The sequence below is a fragment of the Clinocottus analis genome, unplaced genomic scaffold, assembly GCF_023055335.1.
Source record: "Clinocottus analis isolate CAN_PGR_092001 unplaced genomic scaffold, fCliAna1.0.p SCAF_3, whole genome shotgun sequence".
In the NCBI taxonomy this organism is placed as follows: domain Eukaryota; kingdom Metazoa; phylum Chordata; class Actinopteri; order Perciformes; family Cottidae; genus Clinocottus; species Clinocottus analis.
Window position 1 is genome coordinate 8,759,076 of NW_027176042.1, and position 20,756 is coordinate 8,779,831.

A 20,756-nucleotide genomic window follows, 5' to 3' on the forward strand; every position below is an offset into this window, starting at 1 on the left:
TGTTTTCTTCTTGGTCTCTCTTCAGATTCTGCTGTACCAGAGAGGGAGGTCAAACTGAGAGGACGACTTTCAATCACAGTAGCACTTCAGCTCCAAGAAGAGCAGGACAGAGCACAGCTGAAAGGAGAAACGGGGAAGATCGATCTTCGTGCCGCGAGCATATATGAAGCCGGGCAGACGTAATGGCGTTTCCGTCCGCCATCACAGCTCATGCTAATGGAACTGGGACATAGCCACAGTGCTTTTGTTTTTATGTATTTTTTTGCATTTCAGAATGAGTAAATCTCATTTTGGAGGGTGTTATTCTTAGTCATTCGATTCCTGTAATATACACACGTTGTTGAAAGTAAGATGTATAGCCTTGTAGTCGGAGCCCAGCCAAGACAACCTGTGGAGTGACACTTCACCCCGAAAAGTTACTGCACATTACTGGTTAACCGAGTCTCTAAATACATTTTGACAAGCACATTTCCTCCCGAAGTGTTTCAATAAAAGCTAGTGACTAAATAAGGCCCCGCTGGGCTGTCAGAGGAAAGTCAGACCCATCAAGTTCCCCACTTACCTTACTTAAGATTACACGTCTGCATTGCTCCTGGCACAGACAGGCAGCGAAGTTTGGTCTGCAAAGGTCCCACCTCTTTGGATTAATTGGATGGGAATGTGAGAAACCCAGAGACGCCTCCCCTTGATTTAGAAAGCATATTGCCCGAGTCGGGAAAGAAATGAAGTGTTTATGGTGAGGTTTTAAAGAGGCCGTACTGAAGGGGTTGGAAGGAAGAGAGCGAAGATGCTTTGGCTGCCCGTCTCTCTTTTCCTCTCCGAGGGCCGAGGTTTTTGTTCGACATTGCCAAAGCAAACACCTCCGTGTTCCACCTCAGAGGAACCATGAAGCTTATGAAGCTTTCTGTGCCGTCCATCTGGATTTCCCTCGTTTCGTCTGAGTTTCATTTGCTGGTTTTGCAGTTGCAGAGGAAATGGTCACTTTCAATTGGTGTCCAAGTAGCATTGTTGCATGTCACGACTGTGTTTTAATTCCTTCAGCTGCCGCATGTATAAACCATCACAGGTCACACTTGTTGTGTGCGAGAGGATTAACTTGTGTGTGTGTGTGTGTGTGCACGTCTGCATGCTATGCATATTATCTGTGCGTGTGGGAGAGACAGAGGGATGTCCACACACATGTCTTTCTCACCCACTCTGTCTGCCTCTCTTTCTATCCATCCGCAGCAGTTATCAGGCTGACTGTATCACCCTGTTAGCTGCAGGGAGATTACCAGTGACAAACTGGGAAAGCTAAATCGGCTTGGTAAACTCGCTGAACCTACAACCCCCCGTTCCATTATCTCCTTAACACCACCCTACATGGGCATAGAGCGTGGTTGGTCTGCAGATAACGCTCTGAGGAACTATCGAGGTGAAGTTGGAATTTAAAATCAGACCGATGTGATGTACTCATAGCATGAGTTAAATAAAATGGATTTTGGTGACAACACATTTGGACCAAACTTCCCTTTTTCTTTTATGAACCATAATAAAAAGAAACCACAAAAAAAGGCCAGAAACAACCAGTTAGTAATTTGGGAACAACTTCTCCGAGCAGATTGATTTCTTACGTCTTAAGGGAACCTATTATCTCATTCTGCCTCCAGGAGAGGATAAGGTCGCAGAGCCTTAGAAGGCCCTTTAAAACGACCGCAGGTTTACCACCTGCAGGCTTATAGCGATGGGATCAGTGACTTTTGCTCTTCACTGTCCTTGGTAACCTTTGGACGTGTCTCCTCTAGCAGCTGCAGAACTGTGCCGGTTCAGAAAGGGTTGGTGAAGGATTGTGTTTGAACACAGCCAGTTCGTACGGCGTGTCTGAAAACGGCATGTGCTCGTAGCTGTTCCAAACGGCCACACTGGCGGGAGACAGTCTCTCCTGTTGTGTTAGAGATGAAGACCATTTCTGGCTTCCCCTTGGCTGGCGGACCCAGCGGGGCAGCAGCAGCCAAAAACACAAAGCTGTGCATAAAAGGACTAATCGCCTTAATTTCAGATGAGCGCCCTTTGAATGGGCCGCGTAATTGATGAGGCAAAATGCGATGACTCTGCTGATATACGCATGGAAAAATGGGATTTGGGTTCTAATCCCACTTCCTGTCCCCGAGGCCTGGGAATCACGGGCGCATCGGAACTCGCCTGGTCGCCTGCCTCTGTTGAAAGAAGAGGGATGAACGAGAGGGACGCCCCATTAGCCTCCTGCTTCCGTCAACGTCATCTGCCGCTTGCCAAGTATGACCGGTGATAGGCCGGAGAAACTTCACATATAAAATGGTAACCGCTTCACACACTCGTTGCTTTGCAGAAAAGTAGTAGCATGTCAACATTTATTCCTGGCCACCGGGCTGGAGGGACAGGAAGACAAGCGCTGAGGTGGCAACAAATGCATTTACTCTGAACTGAAGGAGCAGCGGGAGCCTGGTGGGAGGAAGAGACCTGGAGCAGAGTCACAATGGCTGCTGTCACAATCTGTCCTGCCTTCCTGTCATTCTAAGGAAAAAGGGGCTAGAACAACTGGCCTCCCACACTGTGACCCCACACAGCTCCAACAAATAAGGCTTTCATAGCACCAGAGCACAATAGCGGGCCACTGTTGTCACATACATTTGGTTGCTATATCCTGTGTCTGTTCAATTGTAAATCTCACCGTGGCCTGTCAGGATGCACCTGAGAGACGTATGAATGTATTGTCGCATCGGAAAAAGGTTTCTCACTGGTGGATTTGAGCGGCCAAAAAAGCTGTTTTTTAAGAAGAATATGTTGCTCCTTTGTTACAAATAAAACCTTATTTGGATGGAAACTTCTTTGGAGGATGCAGACGTTCTTTAGCAAAGCATAGCGTGAAAGACAGTCTGTTGACTGTTAATAAGGGAAAAGAGAATTGAAAACCTCAGCTTGAAGTCGGCCTGCGGTGGAATTTGTTATGTCTGGGAGTTGACATTAGCGGAAGATATTCTGTGTCAAACCAGAAATGAATAATGAGACTTATGAGTTTCTTACGAACATGACAGATCATGTAGATTCTATGATTTAAAAACAACAACTTGAAATGTCACTGAAATGTGACAACAGCTTTCGTAAGTTTTGGATACGACTAAACTGAAAGAGCTGCGAGACCAAAGATCCATTCTGCTTTAATAAACTACTGGAGTCTGGTTCTTTGGTTATGCAGCAAAGCAGGGTTTAGTATTGTTTCTTCTTCTTCTAACTCTCCCATAGTGTGTAAGAACGCTCCATTTTTACTAGCCTTAACATAGGACAGAGGGAAACTGAGAGATATCCATCTTCATTAAAACCAGCTTGTTCTGGTCTTGTGGCTGACCTTTTTCTCCCAGCTGACCACACGTCCTCTGGAAACCAGACGGCAGAACCAGAGACGCTAGCGTGCGTCCCTGGCCCTGGGTTTGTCCACTGTGTGGGGATTATAGTCCGACAGGACGTTGATACATGCCAGGTAAAGATAAGGGAGGCTAAAGTTAACGGCGCTCTCTCAGTCAGGGCATTTTGTTTAGTCTTGTGGCTGCTCCCCTCAAAGATCTGCTCACTCCGCAACGCTGCTGCATTTGTTGCTCTGAAGCAGGCACTTGAGTGGATGCTTGCCGGCCGCGCCTCCTCTGGCTTCTGTACTAAATCAGCCTGAAAATGGATTTAACATGCGCAATGTACTCAGGAAACAAGGAGCTATGCACATACTGTAACTGTGGCTGGACAGATACCATATATCAGTGATTCATTGGGTGTAGTAATTCACATGTGGATCTCCACTGAGCTGCAACTCAGGGCTGAGAAGTGTCAGAGAGGTTGCAACCCTGAGCCCAGTGAGTCATGCTTAACATCTCTCGCTTTCGCTCTCCCCTCTATTCTTTCCTTTAACCCTGTTGAACACCGGCTCATTGCGATTCTGGACAGGCCAACCAGTAATGCCACTTCACCCCAGGCAATCCCTGTTTCCTGATTCCACACAGGCTGTGGAGAGATAACCCTGACCCTGAGCTAATCCCAGATTAAACCAGAACACAAAGCGTTGCCATTGGTGCGGTCCGGGCTACAGAAGCCCTGCTGACCAGCATTGGCAGAAAGCAGGTTTTATCCAAGCGCAGGTTAGGGCGTAACCAGGAACATTATATGGTTCAGTCTCCTGGGACTGAAAAATGTAATTGGTACTAAAGAAGTTGCAGAGGAATCGAAGGGATTGACATGCAGGGATGGGAGCAGGGCAAGATGTGTCACCGCTGAGCTGGAGACTGTTTTATGAAAACACTTGTCAGTTAAAACAGAGACATGTTTGTGCAGATGTGTGCGATTAGATCGAGACTCTCGCGGGAGGATCTCCTTCCCTTCGAGCTCTCCACATCTCACATCTTCCTCAGCTGGGGACGTTTTTTGCATGATTGAGGGAGAAAGGTGTACGTTTGTTTGGAGAGGGGTCCTATGGTGCAGGTTATTGGCTGCGTAAGATTTAAATAGAAGAAAACTGGTGAACCCTTTGGGTTTAGATCCTGAGTCTCCTCGCGCTCAACCAATGCTGTGGCGGAGCAGCGTCTGTCTGGTGTTACAGGAGTTTACACGAAAAACAAAGACAAATGTGTCTATCTTCCCCACAACCCGCCTCCGCACCCCCATCAGCCTCTCCGCCTGTCCGTCAGCGCTCCGGGCTCGGCAGGCAGAGGGAGAGGGGCTTAGGTGATGGGAGCCAGAGGCGATGTGATAAGGCCATTTCTCCGCATGAGAGCTCATCAGAGCTGACAGTGAATACAAATTGGTGCCATTAGTGAGCGGGGTGGGGGTTGGACAGTGGAGGGGCGGGGCACTACAGTGGCTCCTAATTATAGAGTGGGTGAGCCCCCCTGGTCGCGACGGGAGCGGCGGGGCGTGGCAGTAAGGAGGTGGTGACAGTGGTGAGCAGTGAGATGTCACGTCCCACTGAGCAACATGGTGCAACTCGTGGATAAAGTGAGGTCGGGAGGAGTCGTGTTTAATGACGTGTGATGCGGCGACGCTCTTAGTGCGCATCCATTGTGACGGATCACATTCGACATGTGTTGAGACAAGAGAGGGTCACACCTTTTCCCCAGCGAGGGCGCTCACAGCAACAGGATACAAACAACTTGCCACAAATAGCCAAGTAGCTTCACTCTATTGTGGTTAAACAGCCGGCGGAGGCAAGGAGTCAAGTCCCCGGCATTGATTCTGTTTTCGCGATTTAATTATTACGTGGCTTTTTGGAAATCCCCTCTATCCTGACACTTTACCGACATGGGATTTTTGGCTGCGTCCACCAAAACCTTTCATAAGTGAAAATGTTTCGTACCAATGAGTGCAGTTGTATGATTGCTTGCGATGGGCGTGTCACAGCCCGGCTCAAGGCTGGACAAAAGTCATGTTCCGCCTTTTGAGTAAATATTGACGCTTTTGCTTTCAGAAGAAGTCGGATGACATGGCGTACGAATTGTGCGTTTGTTTTGAGCAGACCTCCACTTTAATAGACAATAACCGCCAAACGTTCTCGTTCATGAATATTGCGTTTAGGCAACACTTAGCGAAACGTCAGTATTTAGTTTTCTTATATTTCGTCCCTAGTCAAGAAAGAAGACGGCGGACAGAGGTGCTTGCGTTGCTTTTGTATGCAATGGGAGGCTGTGATGTCTGTCTTTTTTCTCCTAGCAGCAAGCTGCAGAGCCTGTCTCGCCACCAAGATGCAGACACAGAGGATTCAGCGAAGCTTGACCACGTCGCGAATCACAAAACATTGCCGTTCCTTTGTGTTCCAGGCTCTCCGGCGTTTACCAGCGGGTCAGATCATATCTCCGGATCCCATGCATATCTGCTATCTGCTGAGTGACGCGTCCTATCTGATGTGACACGCTGGCCGAGCCTCCTGACCGCTTTTATTATCCCCCGTCCCACAGAGTGACTAAGCCGAGGCGAGCAGCTGCTGCGCTCTCATGCTGTTATCGTTCCTTTTCATTTAGCGGCGTGGCTAACCGCATACCCACTCTCCAGTAATCACACAGGCATTCTTTCACAACCGTGTCACTTCTCCACTGGCTTTGAAGCATGCAGCATACACAAACCCAAATAACTTGCGTAAATGTTTGACACGAAGGCGTGTTGAAAGGGAGCTGTTGAAGGGGAGTGGAGGGCACCCACTGTGGGCCCGGAGAGTCCCTGGTTAGGAACGACTCTGCTAACAAGATAGCAATGCAGGTGCCATTTCAGAGGCCACACACTTGTTTGTGTACAAAAGAGGGCCCTTTAATCTCCATCTTTATGTTTGTGAGCTCAGTGATTGCCCCTATATTAGGCACTTCCCTATCCTGCAAATACAGGAAAGTTTTTCTAGATTAAGATAAGCGAGAGAACCACGGCGGCGCTCAGATACAGGCGTCTGGAAAGACGCCAACTCCACTCTCACCGTGCAAATTCAGTAAAACTCTCAACAAACTTTACCCCTCTGAATACACGTCGTCCTAGTTTGTGAAATGCACACACCAAACAAGATGCGCACATTTTTTTTTTAGCTTTTCGACAGTTTTGTCATGACACTTTGTTATTTAGGCACATCAGTAAAATAGCGCACAAAGTTAATAGTTCAACATTTAAGTTGCAACTCAAAGCTACGAGGAACCTTCATTTTGTGTTGATTTTGGCGGTCACTGTGGACAAAAGCTGTTCCCTTTAGAAAACCTCTCATGTTACTGCAGCAGAGTGTGACAGTCTGCCCTATGCAATAGTTTTTCACGTGCCGCCTTTCCAGCGAGCCCAGTAATACGGCCTGGGCCTCCAGCAGTGCGGTGTCAGTTGTGAGCGGTGGAGCAGCGAGACGCAGCTCAGAGATGACAATAACTATATGTAAATAGACATTCTTCTCACTGATGGTCTCGTGTACCACGTGTGTCACGTAGAAGCATCGCCATTGAATTGAGACTCAGAAACAGTTCCCCATTGTGACTTTTTAATTTGCTTGAACTCGGAAGTCAATTCCCCAACTTATTTGTTTCAGATCATAGCACCAATATTTTCTGAATTGGAACAATCAGCACATTTGCAATAGATAGACGGATGGAAATCTGAAGCCTAGAAGGCCTTGCTACAGTTGGAAGGAGACAGACTGACTCAACGCTCCCTCCTCCTGTGCTCAAGAGAACAAATGCACCTTTATACAGGTACATGGGCAGCAGACACTTCCGAAATATTTCACGGACTAAGACTCATACAAATTAATGAGGAAGCCTGAGCCAAAATTGCTCGCCATGTCCAGCAAGATGCAGTCACCTGTGACATCTCGACTCATTACTGCCTCTTGTTAAAAGTGGACCCAACTGCCAACTTGGCAACATTGCGATTTTCCGAAAAACAAATCAGCGTGTCTTCCGTCGCTTCGCACCATTATTGCCGTTGAAATGAAGCGCGCTTCCCGAAGGGTAATAAGACCGTCTTAACTGGAGTTTTCCTCCTCCGCGTTGACAGCATTCAAAATATTTGGCCAGGATTCCTGACAAGTGCTTCCTTTGATGTGTGAGAGCACGCCACCTCTCCCGCCCTCCTCTTAAACACCCTAATTATCACTCCTGTCACTCCGGTGCCGTGCGTGTGAACGAACACACCTCTTTCTGGCGGCTTGGAAACTGCCTCGGGACGCTGCTCAGGTTAGTGCGGCTTGTTTGTGATGCGCCAGGGGCAGGCGGGGTATTTCTGTCGCTTTGTTACACCTAAGAAGACGGGATCAAAACCCATTCAGTGCCAGAGTTTTTCAGTTTATCTTTTTTTCCAAGAGAATGGATCGTGGCTTAGGTGTTCCCGGCTTTTGCGCGTCACTGTGACCTCTCCGTGATCTTCGGACAGAAGGTCTCCTGGCGCAGCAGCTGCAGTTTCTAATTAACAACCACACCTTTCACAAGAGGACCCGTGAATTACACTTTGCTCTACATTGCTCGTCGCTCCCATTCCTGTTCAGTGTCACAAGCAACGGGCCGCACACCTTCGTCTCTTCCCCATCCCCCGACCCCTTTTACCTTCGGTAGCACTCCGAGGGAGAAAAGTGCAGGCTTCAAGCAGCAACATGCTCTGCACCGTCATTGGCAGCGGCCTGCACTTTTAATTTACCCAATTTGAAAGCAGAGAAGAATGCAGCGAGGTGGAACACCCGTATCAGTGTCATGCAGCGAGTGTGCTGCGCTGTCAAGCGCCAGGATGTGTATTCGCTCCCTCTCGCTCTCTTTCTCTTTTCTATGTTTTGTTTAAACACGCAGTCCAGAGTTTTTCCATGATCCAATCACTTAGCCGATGCTTCTTGCAAAACCTGCCAGGAAAGTTACAAGTGGGACGGGCTGTGTACTGTTAAGTCATGCTGGATGCCGTAATCGTTCCTTAATGAGAGGAAGTTCTGATGTTACCGGCAGAGTAGAATGCATTAACAGCTGCATATGATATATAAAATCCAGTCTCCTCTTTCCCCTTGTGTGATAGCGTGGTGGGAAATCGTGTCATATAAGACGGCAATCACCAGTGTGCTTCTCTTTATTTCTGGAGACGTGATCTTGAGAGTGCACGACGTGCGAGGGAACTTTTCCTGTCCAAACGCATTTCCAAAGTAAACTCGACCCGTTGGCTATTAATTTGAGATGGAGAGATATGCTATAACATGCAGACCTGCGGCCCCGGAGATCACCGTCAGCAGCCAAGTATTCTCTCAGGAGAAGGTGAGGCAGTGAGGCATCATGCCTCGCCTTTGTGTTTCTATGCCTCATGTAACCAGGCAAGCTGACAAAAAATACTAGTCTTATGGTGAGGAAGGGGCTGCGATCGGATGGCGGGACACATCCAGTGCTTCCCATTACAGCCACTGTATTGTGCTGGAAGCTGCGGCTCATCAGCACCACGGCTTCACATCGGGGGTTCGGGGAAACACGCCTTCCTGCACAAGTCTGCAAGCGTGCATTCAGGAGGACAGTGTTGCAATTCACCAAACCACAATTACAGTGAATGAAGCACTCGGGCACTGGCATCAAGCGGTTTTCAATCACATGAAATAAGCTCTAATGAATGCAATGAAAAATATATTGGCCAGTAATTAAAATAAACCATCTGTGTAGTTTTCATTATTTGGCTCCTTGTTTTACAGTTGGCCCCCGCTTCAGCGCTGCTGGAAGGACTACCCTGCTCAACAAGTTGTTGGTTTTTTTTTCATGCGAACACAATATTGTCGCGGTTGACATGGCGTGGCGCAGGTAGTGGTGGCGTGTGTGAGATGTTTTAAGCATGCCGTGTGGAAGGATACACCGCGTTTTTTAACGGGTTATGTGCGTTGAATGAGTATCCCCTGGAAGCATCCTCATGTTTATGTACGCCAAGGGGGAATTAAATGATTGGACAGGCTTCTTACAGTCCTGCTGAGCCACAGTACCAGACTATATTTTGTTCACTCTTTTCTTTTTTTGGTAGAGCAATTTCTTGATTGCGGTCGGGATTTCAATAAATAATACCCCCCAAAAAAATATTACAATAAGATCAATACTACAAATGCACAGTTGTCCTGAACCTCTTTGTAGATGCTTTCGGCTAAATTCGTTCTGCTAAGTTCTCGAGAACTATAAAGTATAAGAAATAGTCAGAGTCTGAAAACAATGAAAATACTCAAGTAAAGTAAGTCACATTGGTACTTTTACAGTACAGTACTTGAGTAAAAGTAACTTGGCACACAATAAGAATGACGCGCCTGCCATACCAGAAGCTTCATCCTAGCGCCTCCATCCGCTTCCCTCAACATGCATGACCTGGAGCTCTTTACATCAGTCGGCTCGGATTAACAGAGTTGATGTTAAACTAGAGTTCGTTCAGGACTCATCTTATTGAGCTCCATGCTCACAAACAAAAATCCCTTCCTGGCTGCCAGATTAGTCTGGTGAGATGTGGGGCCCGTGTCGGCCCAGCAGCACCTCGGGATGCTGGGAGAGAGCAGAGGATTGTCTGTGTCCAGCAGACTGAGGAGAGCGGACCCGATCGCCTCTCACGTGTGCAAAGCGAGAGCTCTCTCTCCTGTGTAACTGCTCAGCTGTTCCATGTACTGCCACACATGCACTACTTATGTACATGAAAGACTAAAAATGAACAGAAGGGAAAAAGATTTAAAAAAAAATTGAATACACAGACTATATGTTTTACCGGCGTAGAGAAGGAAGTGAACGAGGACAGGGAGAGACGCTGAGTGCTGGGATCGGGTTTCCTTACTGGCTTACTTTCACCTCTAATAGAGACATTGCCATTCCACAGGGGGGAAGCGGTGCGTTCCCCGCAAAACAAAGCCCTTGCTGTGCGCACACAGACCCCCCAGAGTGAAGCCCAACCGTACGCGCAGTAATGGGCTACTCTGAGAGTTTATCTGGCTCTAATAGACACACTTGCTCCAGCCTCTAAATCTCCAGGATAAGTCTGTGTGTACGGAAAATGCTGTCATGCCCTAATGTGGCTGACAAAGAGCACAGCGATGCAGCCACGCTGAGCCGTTCCTGTTCAAAATTGTAATCTGCTTCTGAGAGTATGTAGATGACGCCGGGAAACGCGCGAGTCGATCCTATCGGTGACTGGCTGAGCAGATCAAGGATGTTTTTGCTCATTTTCTTTTGGTCATGTGAAACCTAGCTTGGCTAATTTGTTATTAATGTAGCAAAAGTATGCCTCTGCTGCCTTCTGGGAATAACCACACACTCCGCATCCCTCTTGATCTTGCACGCAGCAGCACAGTCTCTCCCTGCATGTCTGTCCAAAGCTGGTTGTGACCGGGTGTCTGCCTGGCACCGGCCTCAGTCCAGGGACCCGCTGGTCTTGTTTTCACAGCCGACCTGACCCCCAGGGCCGAGCTCAGTCCGCTGCCATTATACGCCCTCTATCGACATTTCATTGGAGCACAATGCCATGCGCCTCGGCCTGAGGCGAAGGTTGACTTTGGGACTGAGCTGGGAAAGGCTGACAGCAAACAGGAATGATGTTCAATAGCTTGACTTACCACCAGACTCCTTCCTTTTTTCTTCTTCTTTAAAACATGTTTATCGTCTCATATGTTTGATTTGCTTTCAACAACATTTGCGTGTTTAGTCGTTCATGTGGCGTGAAAGCTGTCAATCAAACCCTGGTGTGGACCAAACAACCGCCTCCAAGACTGGTGGGGTTCATTTGTGGTGTAAAAGCAAACAGAGCGACCACGAGATTTTACTAGAGCATTTATGTGATTTCTTACATATATATATATATATATATGTAAGAAATATATATGTATGAATATCATGTAAGAAATCACATAAACTGCTTTTATGTAAATGATGCACGTGATCACAGGTATTTGAGCCAAAGTATGAAAATTGATTGCATCAGAGGGTTAGGGTGCTGCATTAAACTTGTGTCAGTCACCAGAGTTTGATTCCTCTACATCGGTCCTGCTTATATCGAACAACATTCGCCAAAACTGTCCAATCAACGAGTTACCTATCAACCTACACAGAGTAGTTTGTTTTCAAAAATGGTATTTAGGCTCCAGTCTGAGCTCCATATGTAAAAAACCTAAGCTCTGACTCATTATTTTATAACAACAGCTTTTATGCAGGGTTTCATTTCTTTTTTGCGTAGCGCTGTGATGTCGTCTACATTGTAATTAGATACGGAGGTAAGAGAAGGTCTGAGGAAAAATATTTCATTGCAATGTGTTGAGGGTTTGTACATGCGGAGTACGCTCGGACCAGGATATGCAAGTTATTGCATGATTTTGAGATTAGGTTACACATGCGCTTGTTTCCTCTCCATGGGCCGTGTTGTTGCTCGGCAATGTTCGCGTTCCCTCGTCAGCTGACAGATGGTCGCGTCCTGCTACTCTCTGACAACAAACACGCACTCTGAAGAGTTGCTGACAACCTGCTTCAGAAAGGGCTTCGACTGACCCCTGGAATGTGTGTGCGTGTGTGTGTGTGTGTGTGTGTGTGTGTGTACAATGCAAACTTATCCGGTATGTTTCACTCTATCGTCACACACATAAACACAGCTAGCGTGTATGGGGACTCATCATTCAACTTAAGTCTCCAACACAAATAATCACAGGGTCCGACCACATGTTGCTGCCAGGGGCTCCGACAGCTGTCAATCACATGGTTGAGCCCCAAACATTCCTTAGGTGGGCACAGTTATTAAATCAAATTGTACAAATATAGCAAATCTAACGCAATTAATCTTAGCTTATTGACGTAACCCCCGTGTTAAATTTAGATCTGGCAGGAAAGACTGGTAATATCAGATGCAGTCGGGATTTTGTTTGAAAAGGTCTCGAGATGGTGTTTATTTTAAGGCCCAATGGTGGACATGTTGATGGCCCTGCATGCCTCGGTGTACAGACCTCTTCCCGCAGAACCACCTAACAACATCACAGAAATGTTTCTCAACAACTTCATCTAACGTACTGGACGTGACTGCACACACACAGCTTACAAAGCTGCCGGAAACATTCTTGGGTGTTGCTTTTAAGCTCTGACGCCCCTACATTTCCCACTGCCCTCCTTTTATTATACACCGGCACTAATATATCATTTGTAAATAGTGAAACAAAGCTCACTGTACTGACAGTTTATCATCTGGTTTCCCCTTCACCACATTTTGGGCTTGCTAAATCAACAGAAAAGAACTTGGGTCAACCTCGAAGTGTGGTTCCCTGTTTCAGCTTTCTGTGGTTTGTTGGTTGTAGAATAAAGCCAAACAGTGGAACGGGATTTTCCTGCTGTTTGAGTGAAACCTCTGTGTTTGTCCAACAATATGTGAGGGCCACCCTCTAATGCCTTTACCCTATAGATTGCGGAGGAGTGTGTGTTTGTCTACGGTGTGGCATGGGGCCTTTGCTGTCTTAGCAGTGGCCTCTCTGCCCTGTCTGTACACGGTTGCTGAACCAAGGAGAATATATCAAACAAACACTCCAACACAGAGCTATAGGAAGATTGGGTTACTCTCAACATGCAAGGACTAGTCGACTGCTTTGTTACCAAAGGCGCTGACCTTCAGAGTGAGGGGTCTAAAAAGGGATGAAGCAACTCAAACCTTAACTCAGTACGGGTAGATGCACCTTACCCTGCTGTATAATGGGGTAATCTGTCATAAACATATCTATCAGTCAATCTACCGCGTCTGTCTTTTCTGACTTCCGACTGGTAGTAACAGACCGCTATTGATGACTCTCTGGATCCTCTGATCCACTCGGGCGGTATTAAGCCATCAACACAGTGTGACAGACACTCAGTAGCACTTGTCTCTAATGTGCGGTGTTAAGTTACCGCGGTGTTGGTGGAAAACCATCAGATAACACGCGGGATATGCAGGAGCAGAACGAGGAATGTGCCAGTTGTGCATGCATGTGTGTGTGAAAATGTGCATGTGCACCACAGCTGTCACTGATGGGTATAACTGTGTCTCCACACAGAGCTGAGATCCACCGGTACTGCTCATCACTTCGCCTACCTCCTCAACACGTCCGACTACCGGATCCTGCGCATGGACGAGGACCATGACCGCATGTACGTTGGCAGCAAGGACCACATTCTGTCCCTGGACCTCCACGACATCAACAAGGAGCCACATATTGTAAGACTATTTCCACGCCACCTTTTAACTCTGGTTGATACACTGCAATGAAACCTTTATCTCAGCGCTACAACAGCTGCCACAGGGGCAAATGTGCTGTTCTCAGGCCTCTGCGGCAGCCATGTTGACTAGCTCACATCTAGTTTTTGTTGGAGTGCACTTTTTTGTAGTGTTGGGTCATTAAAACACTGTAATTGGGTTACGACTATCCCAACAGGATTCATATTAGCCTGGGTGGATATGCCTTTTGCTGTTTTAGCCAAAGAATCTTATAAAGACCACTGATGTACTGTAAAACTGGTTGGGTTGTAACCGTAAAATGTCCTCTGTTCCCTCGTCGCAGATCCACTGGCCGGTGTCCGAACGGAGACGGATGGAGTGCCTTGTGAGTGGGAAGGACGCCAATGTAAGTACGCCTGTTGACAGCGCTTGTAGGCTCAGCTGAGTCGTTCGGCTGAGGTGATTTCCATCAACTTGATGGGCTTGAAAAAAAAGAGAAAAGTATGTTGCTTTTCAAATGCGTAGCCTGAAACATGTACAGCTCCCTTCATTGTGCACAGAGGAATCTGTAAAAATCACCTGCGAGGTTCAAAATTGGCCCAGTAAAAGCGCTGGTTCCCTTCTGTCTCGCCAAGGAGACAGGAATGGATTAAAGCAGAGAAGCCCAGTCAATCTCACCATCCTCATCTCTGCCAGCCAGGGTAGTGAGCGCAACACCACTGGCGGATAGTTTGGTATACCCAGTATTATGGGTTTATTTTGAGCCACTTAGACTTGAGCTTTTCGGTAAATCCACAGGAAGTAGGTAAAATATAGCTATAAAGGGCTTTTCATTTAAATGTTTATTACGGGCTCATTGACTCTGGTCTTTGTGTCTCCAGGAGGAGTGTGCAAACTTTATCCGCCTGGTGGAGCCATGGAACCGGACTCAGCTGTACATCTGTGGGACTGGAGCCTACAATCCAGTCTGTACCTTTGTCAACCGCGGACGTAAACCTCAGGTTAGGCTTAAAGACTTGAGTAACGCACGAGCCAAGAAGGTTATATCTCGATATATCAACTCGGCAAAAGGAGAACCGCTTCCTCCATCAGCATCATGAATGGCATAGCGTGGCCTCTATATTCATTTTTTTCTCTTACCCAAATTCTCCCTCTCCATCCACCTTACGCTAGGCTCCCTTTACGATTTTCCTCCATCATTAAGCCTGCTCGAGGTACCATGTCTCCACGTCTGGCAAAGCAGCCAGCACAGCTTCACCAGCGCACAGCTGTCATCCCCAGTGAGCTGTTAAAGTTACTCTGTTTAGTCTCAGCCGTTTTAATGGGACCTCTTGAATTTCCTAAACCAAGCCAGGCATCGCCACCTTGCGTTACTCCCCTTTAACACCTCTCTCTTCCTTAAATATCACACTTGTTCCCTAATGATGACCAGGCAAGTTTTTATAAAGGGAAGAAATACAAAGTAAATTTCCCATTGGACTCTCCCTCGAGATGTACAGTATTGCATGTGGTTCCTACATGACCCTTCACTAACGAAGGGCGTCCATCCATTCCCTCACCTATCCATCCACCCCTTCATGCATCCAGGCCACCCGCCAGCCTCTGCCATGTGAGACGTTGGGTAATTGGAAGTGGGAGCTCCCATTATGGGGTGCCAGTGGAATGTTCCAGTTCCAGTCCATTAATGAGGGGGTTGTTTCTCTCTCCGTCGCATCGAACGGACCGGTCCGTCTCCCCACGTGGCCACCTTCCTCTGTTGGGCTGGGGAGTCGCTTGCAAAAACATCACAAAACACACTCCACAGCGACGTTTGCGCACACAAATCCCGACGCATGAAAGGAATGTTTTTTCGTCATATTTAATTCAACATTCAGAGAGATTGTTGTTATTTGATTACCCCACTGTGGGGTGTATTGTTCAGTTCCCCAGTGCTTCACGTAGGAGCCTTATAGCTTTTGTAAACGGTAAAAGACAAATGTTTTGCTTTGGCAGCAGCTTTAAGGGGAATGTATGGTGCATACTGTGAGAGCCTTTATTGACTCAACAGCAGGATAGGGAACCATCTGGTCAAATAAAGCTACACATGTTCCCTGCACAATATTGCACGTGCACACACATGCACGCACGCACACACACACACACACGCACACACACACACACACACACACGTCTACATGTTCCTCATGCACTTCCATCCTATTCTTTTCAGCAATATTGTTTGGGGGAGTTTCTCACTGCCCTGAAGTCAGGACGCATTCAAAAGATACACGTTGAGGTCAGGGAGGCCTGCCTCTCCAGCAGCGTAACATCCAGACTGTGCTACTGTCTCCTGTTTTTAGACGTCCATGTATCTGCAGATGGCCCAGGCCAGAGGAAGGGCTAGCCGCGCAGCTGAACCCAGCGCGGTGCACGAGACACTCGGACTCAAGGTGCGATGTGGGCCGTGTCTCACTGCCCGGGCTCGCGGTCACCGGCAGCATGCTCCCTCTCTGTGTGTCCGTGCACATTTTGTCACCACCAGCGCCACCATCCTTAACTTGGCCACCACTCGTTAATCTCCGTAACATTTGGCATGCATCTTTTCCAGTCCATGCCCAACCTTAAAGTCTTGTGTAATGTGGCTTTGCATTTAATGTCATCTCATTTTGCTTCACTCATTTTTTTCTTTGTGTAAGCGCCATTGTCTGATCACCCTTTTTTTTCGTACCCATCATTGTTCATTTGTGCTTTGCATTTGTGTTAAATGCCATATTTTGCATGTGAGCTGGGTTTTCAAGTGGAAATGGCTTCTCGGGCTGCTAAAAAATTCTGTTGACTTTTCCTCGGCTCAAATTTAATCAAAAATGCTTTCACTGCTGTTCAATGCATGGCATATTCACTTTAAATTAAACATATATCTAGCAGCTCCCACAAATAACAGATAAACGAGTCATTCATCCCGCTTATCTGAGACAATGCAGGATGTCCCACCCATTAGCCTCCACCGCAGTGAGCCCTCCACCTCCTCTAGGAATGTGATGCAGTCTCTCCCACAGAGGCGGCAGAACCAGTCAGCATCTGATTTGACCCACTCCCACAGCGGGCTTTGTTAGCCCAGAGCAAACATCAGCCATCTGTAGCCAACTAGCTGTTCAGCAAAGGAAATAAAAGAGCCACATACTTGAACATGTCTGCGCTGTTTGAGCTCTCCAAGTACTTTGAAACACGAACAGGGACTCTTGTAGGACATAAAGGCTTTTGGTGAAGTGTGGCAATTTGAAATGTGTTTGGGTTTTTTTCGCAACATTTTTATTGTAAAATATGTTGAAACTTTTGCGACGGGCATTTTTTTTTACAGCAGTGTTGTAAAAACTTGCTCCGGCCACATGATTCCCTCTGGTGCACATAAATGTTTGTGACCTTTTTACGCGTCAACATCTGGAATGGCTGGGATTGAACTCCACCTCCTTTTTTGCACGAGTGGTGATTTTAATCAAAGATGAGTGGGGAATTGCACGACGCTGCGCGTATCATCCAATGAAGTGACTTTGGCACACTGCCATATCCTCTCCCCTGCTTTTGTGCTGATGGACAGTGACAGAGATGTCTCCATATCTGCACCCATTGGGAGTTAAAAGTGGGAATTGGTCCGTGAGGCGTGGCTACAGGACATGTCATTACATGCCACAGATTCATTTCCCCCCGCTTTCATACGCATATTCCTGCCAATCACGTCTCCAGTGCGTGTGTGCAGGGATGCCACTATCAGTGAGCATCAGTCATGCAGCCACCATCCGAGGTTTGTTGTTTCTGTGCTGGATTACAGGTGTCAGCAGTAGGCCTGCACAGCCATAGGCGTCACAAAGCTGAGAGATATTTGGCATGCAGCTTATTATGCCAAGAGAAGCAGCCCACGACACATGCTCATGGAGTGGCGTACCGATAGATTTGAAAATTCCTTGCTTTCCCCATCGCATGTATTTTTCTGTATGAACGCACGCTCATTATTCTAATACTTCATCTCCCATCAGGCCGCATAGGTCCCACAGGAGTCAGAGGGAGCACATTCGCTGCCTCATTTTCCCTGCACAAGGGAATCACAGTGACAAGATGAAGAGTGCTGAATTTATTGCCATCTCCTTGTGATTTTTCCATTTCAGGAAGAAATCTTTCATTTGGAGCCGGGCAAAGTGGAATCTGGGAAAGGAAAGTGCTCCTACGACCCGAATCTCAACAGCGTGTCAGCTTTGATCAGTGAGTATTATCTGGGTTTGGTCACATGAGGGCACAGGTAAAGAAAAGGCCCAGCGGTCTTTTATTCCATGTTTCTTCATTTGGCCTTCTCTCTGCTTCGGATTCATAGTTTTGCTTAACAGTGGATTTGACAGACAGAAGTCAAGAAGTTCAGGCTGAGTGTCCTTTCCATCCTGTGGCTATTTCCCACAGTGAGCTGCTTAAACGAGTCAGCATAATCATTCTAGCCTCAGGAGTATGTTCTTGCTTGGGCAGAGATGGGCACATTAATATGTGAATCCCTCGCTGGGGAATTAGTGGCTTCCAAACAAAACACTTAGGATATGTTGGGAAAGCTTTTCAATGCTTTTATCGTCATTTGACGAGGGACATGATCTTTATTCCCATATGTAAACAGTTGTATTTCCCACAGAGCCTCAAGTATTTGCACACGTTTTAATAGTCAAACAGTCATGTACTTACATAGTTTGCCATTATATTTACTGACGGGTGACAAATGAAAGGGAAAAACGTATAAAGGGAAAAACCGTATAAATAAGTAATGAATGCATACTTGAGGGTCAGCGAATGGTCTGATGGGTATGAAAATATTGTTGGTAAGAAAAACATGAGGGAATATTTTTTTGGAAGAACGATGTTCATCCCTCCTGGTGGAAAATCAATGCCAAGGAGCATTGAAGCGGTTCTGGAGGCTTATAGTGGCCCTACACCTCCAACAAAGACACTGTGTGTTAGGGTCATGATGTGGGTGTAATATTGGAGGAAAGTCATCGGACCAAAGTATTAAGGCTCAGCTGAGCTTATCGTGTGTTGTGGCATTTATGAAGGTGGTGTCCTCTGTCCCTCTCCAAGGTCACTAAGTCAGCTCCAGACCACACAGTTGGCACCAGTGAAAGGCGATCGTCTCTCTGTGGGGCGAGACAGTGGGTGTAAATCACTGGCAATGCTTTCCCACATTAGCGCCGTGCCAGCTGACCAGTATGAAACCAGTACTGTCATCCAAGATGGATTTATCTCCCACTTTCACCAGTTAGCGTCATACACGGGACACTGTAGTTAGTGTTGATAAGGATTAAGAACCCTCCACCACAACAATAGATTCAGCATTGGCCACTGGCTGCTCAGCTCTCCACCACATTACACATCCTGTCATCCGCGGACGTTTTAATGGTGCATCATCAATCTTCATGTAGCGCTGATGAGGACCATGACATTGAGTAGAATAGTGGTGGGAGAGCATTTTTTTTGTTTCCTCCGCTCTGCCTCCTGCTTACTCGTTCTCGGGGGCCTCTGACAGTCACACCTGCTGACCGTTGGGGCCCTCGCAGCAGCTGGAGGAAAAGCACCTTTCCTTGCTGTGGCTTAACAAGGGTGCATATTTGTCAGTTTGCAGACATGAATGTGGCTTATATATTATGTCTACATGGTATGCCTGTGAGCGCTGTTTCAGGAAGTTTGGGTACTGTTTTTTGGTAGAGCTTTGTTTTTACCTGTCCCTTAAATTCTGTTTTCCATGGAAGTTTCCTGGAAAGAAATTATTATTGGGATCTTGGTCAATTGAAGGCTTCCATTTTCCCTGTAATTAATAACAAAAGACATGATCCTCTCCAGAAACCTTCCTGACAACTTACAGATGCATTATCAGTTCCTTTCTAGGACATTTTGAGAAACTATTTGGGGGATTGACCACTTACATCCCGAGTGACAGTATCAAACTTACCACTTTGTGTGTAAATGAAATTAATAAGTAGATAAAGACTTTATTACTCTGAACTTTGTATTGTGAAAAAAAAAAACGAGTCCTGAGAAGTTGGGTTCTAAATATACATCTTGAAATAAAAGCCTCGGTGTTTCGTGCCAAGGGTGGTGCTGGAATGTCAGAGTCAAGGAATTTCACTAAACTGTTTTCTCTCTTACTTAGATGGTGAACTGTATGCTGGGGTCTACGTTGACTTTATGGGGACGGACTCTGCCATTTTCCGTACTTTGGGGACAAAGACTGCCATGCGAACAGATCAGTACAACTCCAGATGGCTAAACGGTAAGTGTCCTCATATTCTCAGGGATGCCGTCCAGCTTGTGAAGCCTTCTTGCTTTACATCGCTGTCGATATTCAAACGGGGATTCAAATGAATCGCTGCAATGAAAATATTCTGGTCTTTGCGTGTGTTTAGAATCCCTCACCAAGTGATAAACAGGAAATGCTGAGAGTTTATAAAAGATTTCAGCCAGATGTTTCCCCCGAATTCATCCTCCGCCTGACCACCTCATCACCTCTTCTCCCCACAGACCCCACTTTCATTCACGTTCAACTCATACCCGACAGCGCAGAGAGAAATGACGACAAGCTGTATTTCTTCTTCCGGGAGAAGTCCTCTGAGATGGGCCAGAGTCCCGTGACCCAGTCCCGTATAGGACGCATCTGCCTGGTGTGTACACAGTGAGGAGCGTGTTTGTTTTGGGGTGTAAACATAATGAAAAGAAAACCTGCAACAATATGAAGAACAGGCCGGAGGCTCCCAATGCAAACTAGTGTTTGGCCAACGCTGACATGCTGGAATCCACATGTGTCTTTAACCTTCCTGTCGACAGTGCATCCCTCTGTCTGGGAGGTTGCCCTCTGACCTCTGACCCCATGATCTTCTGACCTCTTCTACCTGGTAGTCCGAAAACACTTGAAGCTTTAAGTGTACATGGTGGCAAATAACTCACTGCCTTTAAAATACTCTCTTTTACGGTCCTTCTCACTTAAACTAGGCTTCCTCCACAAAAGCCTGTGTGCCCCTCAAATACAAAGTGAGTTGAGTTACAAAAAAAAACCTCTGGAAAGCTCATGGAGCAACTCATGGTGTTTATGCCGTGTGAGTGTA

General features: G+C 46.9%; 1 protein-coding gene across 4 annotated transcripts in view; it reads left to right on the forward strand.

Moving 5' to 3' along the window:
• sema3fb (sema domain, immunoglobulin domain (Ig), short basic domain, secreted, (semaphorin) 3Fb) overlaps window positions 1-20,756 on the forward strand; it is a 55,978-nt gene that overhangs the window by 21,295 nt on the left and 13,927 nt on the right. For 2 of the 4 annotated variants that reach the window (XM_068593877.1, XM_068593876.1), the window contains exons 3-9: window positions 13,493-13,653; window positions 13,997-14,059; window positions 14,535-14,654; window positions 15,993-16,082; window positions 17,793-17,886; window positions 19,808-19,927; window positions 20,176-20,315. In XM_068593877.1, coding sequence (XP_068449978.1) covers window positions 13,493-13,653; window positions 13,997-14,059; window positions 14,535-14,654; window positions 15,993-16,082; window positions 17,793-17,886; window positions 19,808-19,927; window positions 20,176-20,315 — 788 coding nt within the window. The remainder of the gene's footprint in view (window positions 1-13,492; window positions 13,654-13,996; window positions 14,060-14,534; window positions 14,655-15,992; window positions 16,083-17,792; window positions 17,887-19,807; window positions 19,928-20,175; window positions 20,316-20,756) is intronic. The other 2 variants (XM_068593880.1, XM_068593879.1) reach the window with 1 other exon arrangement.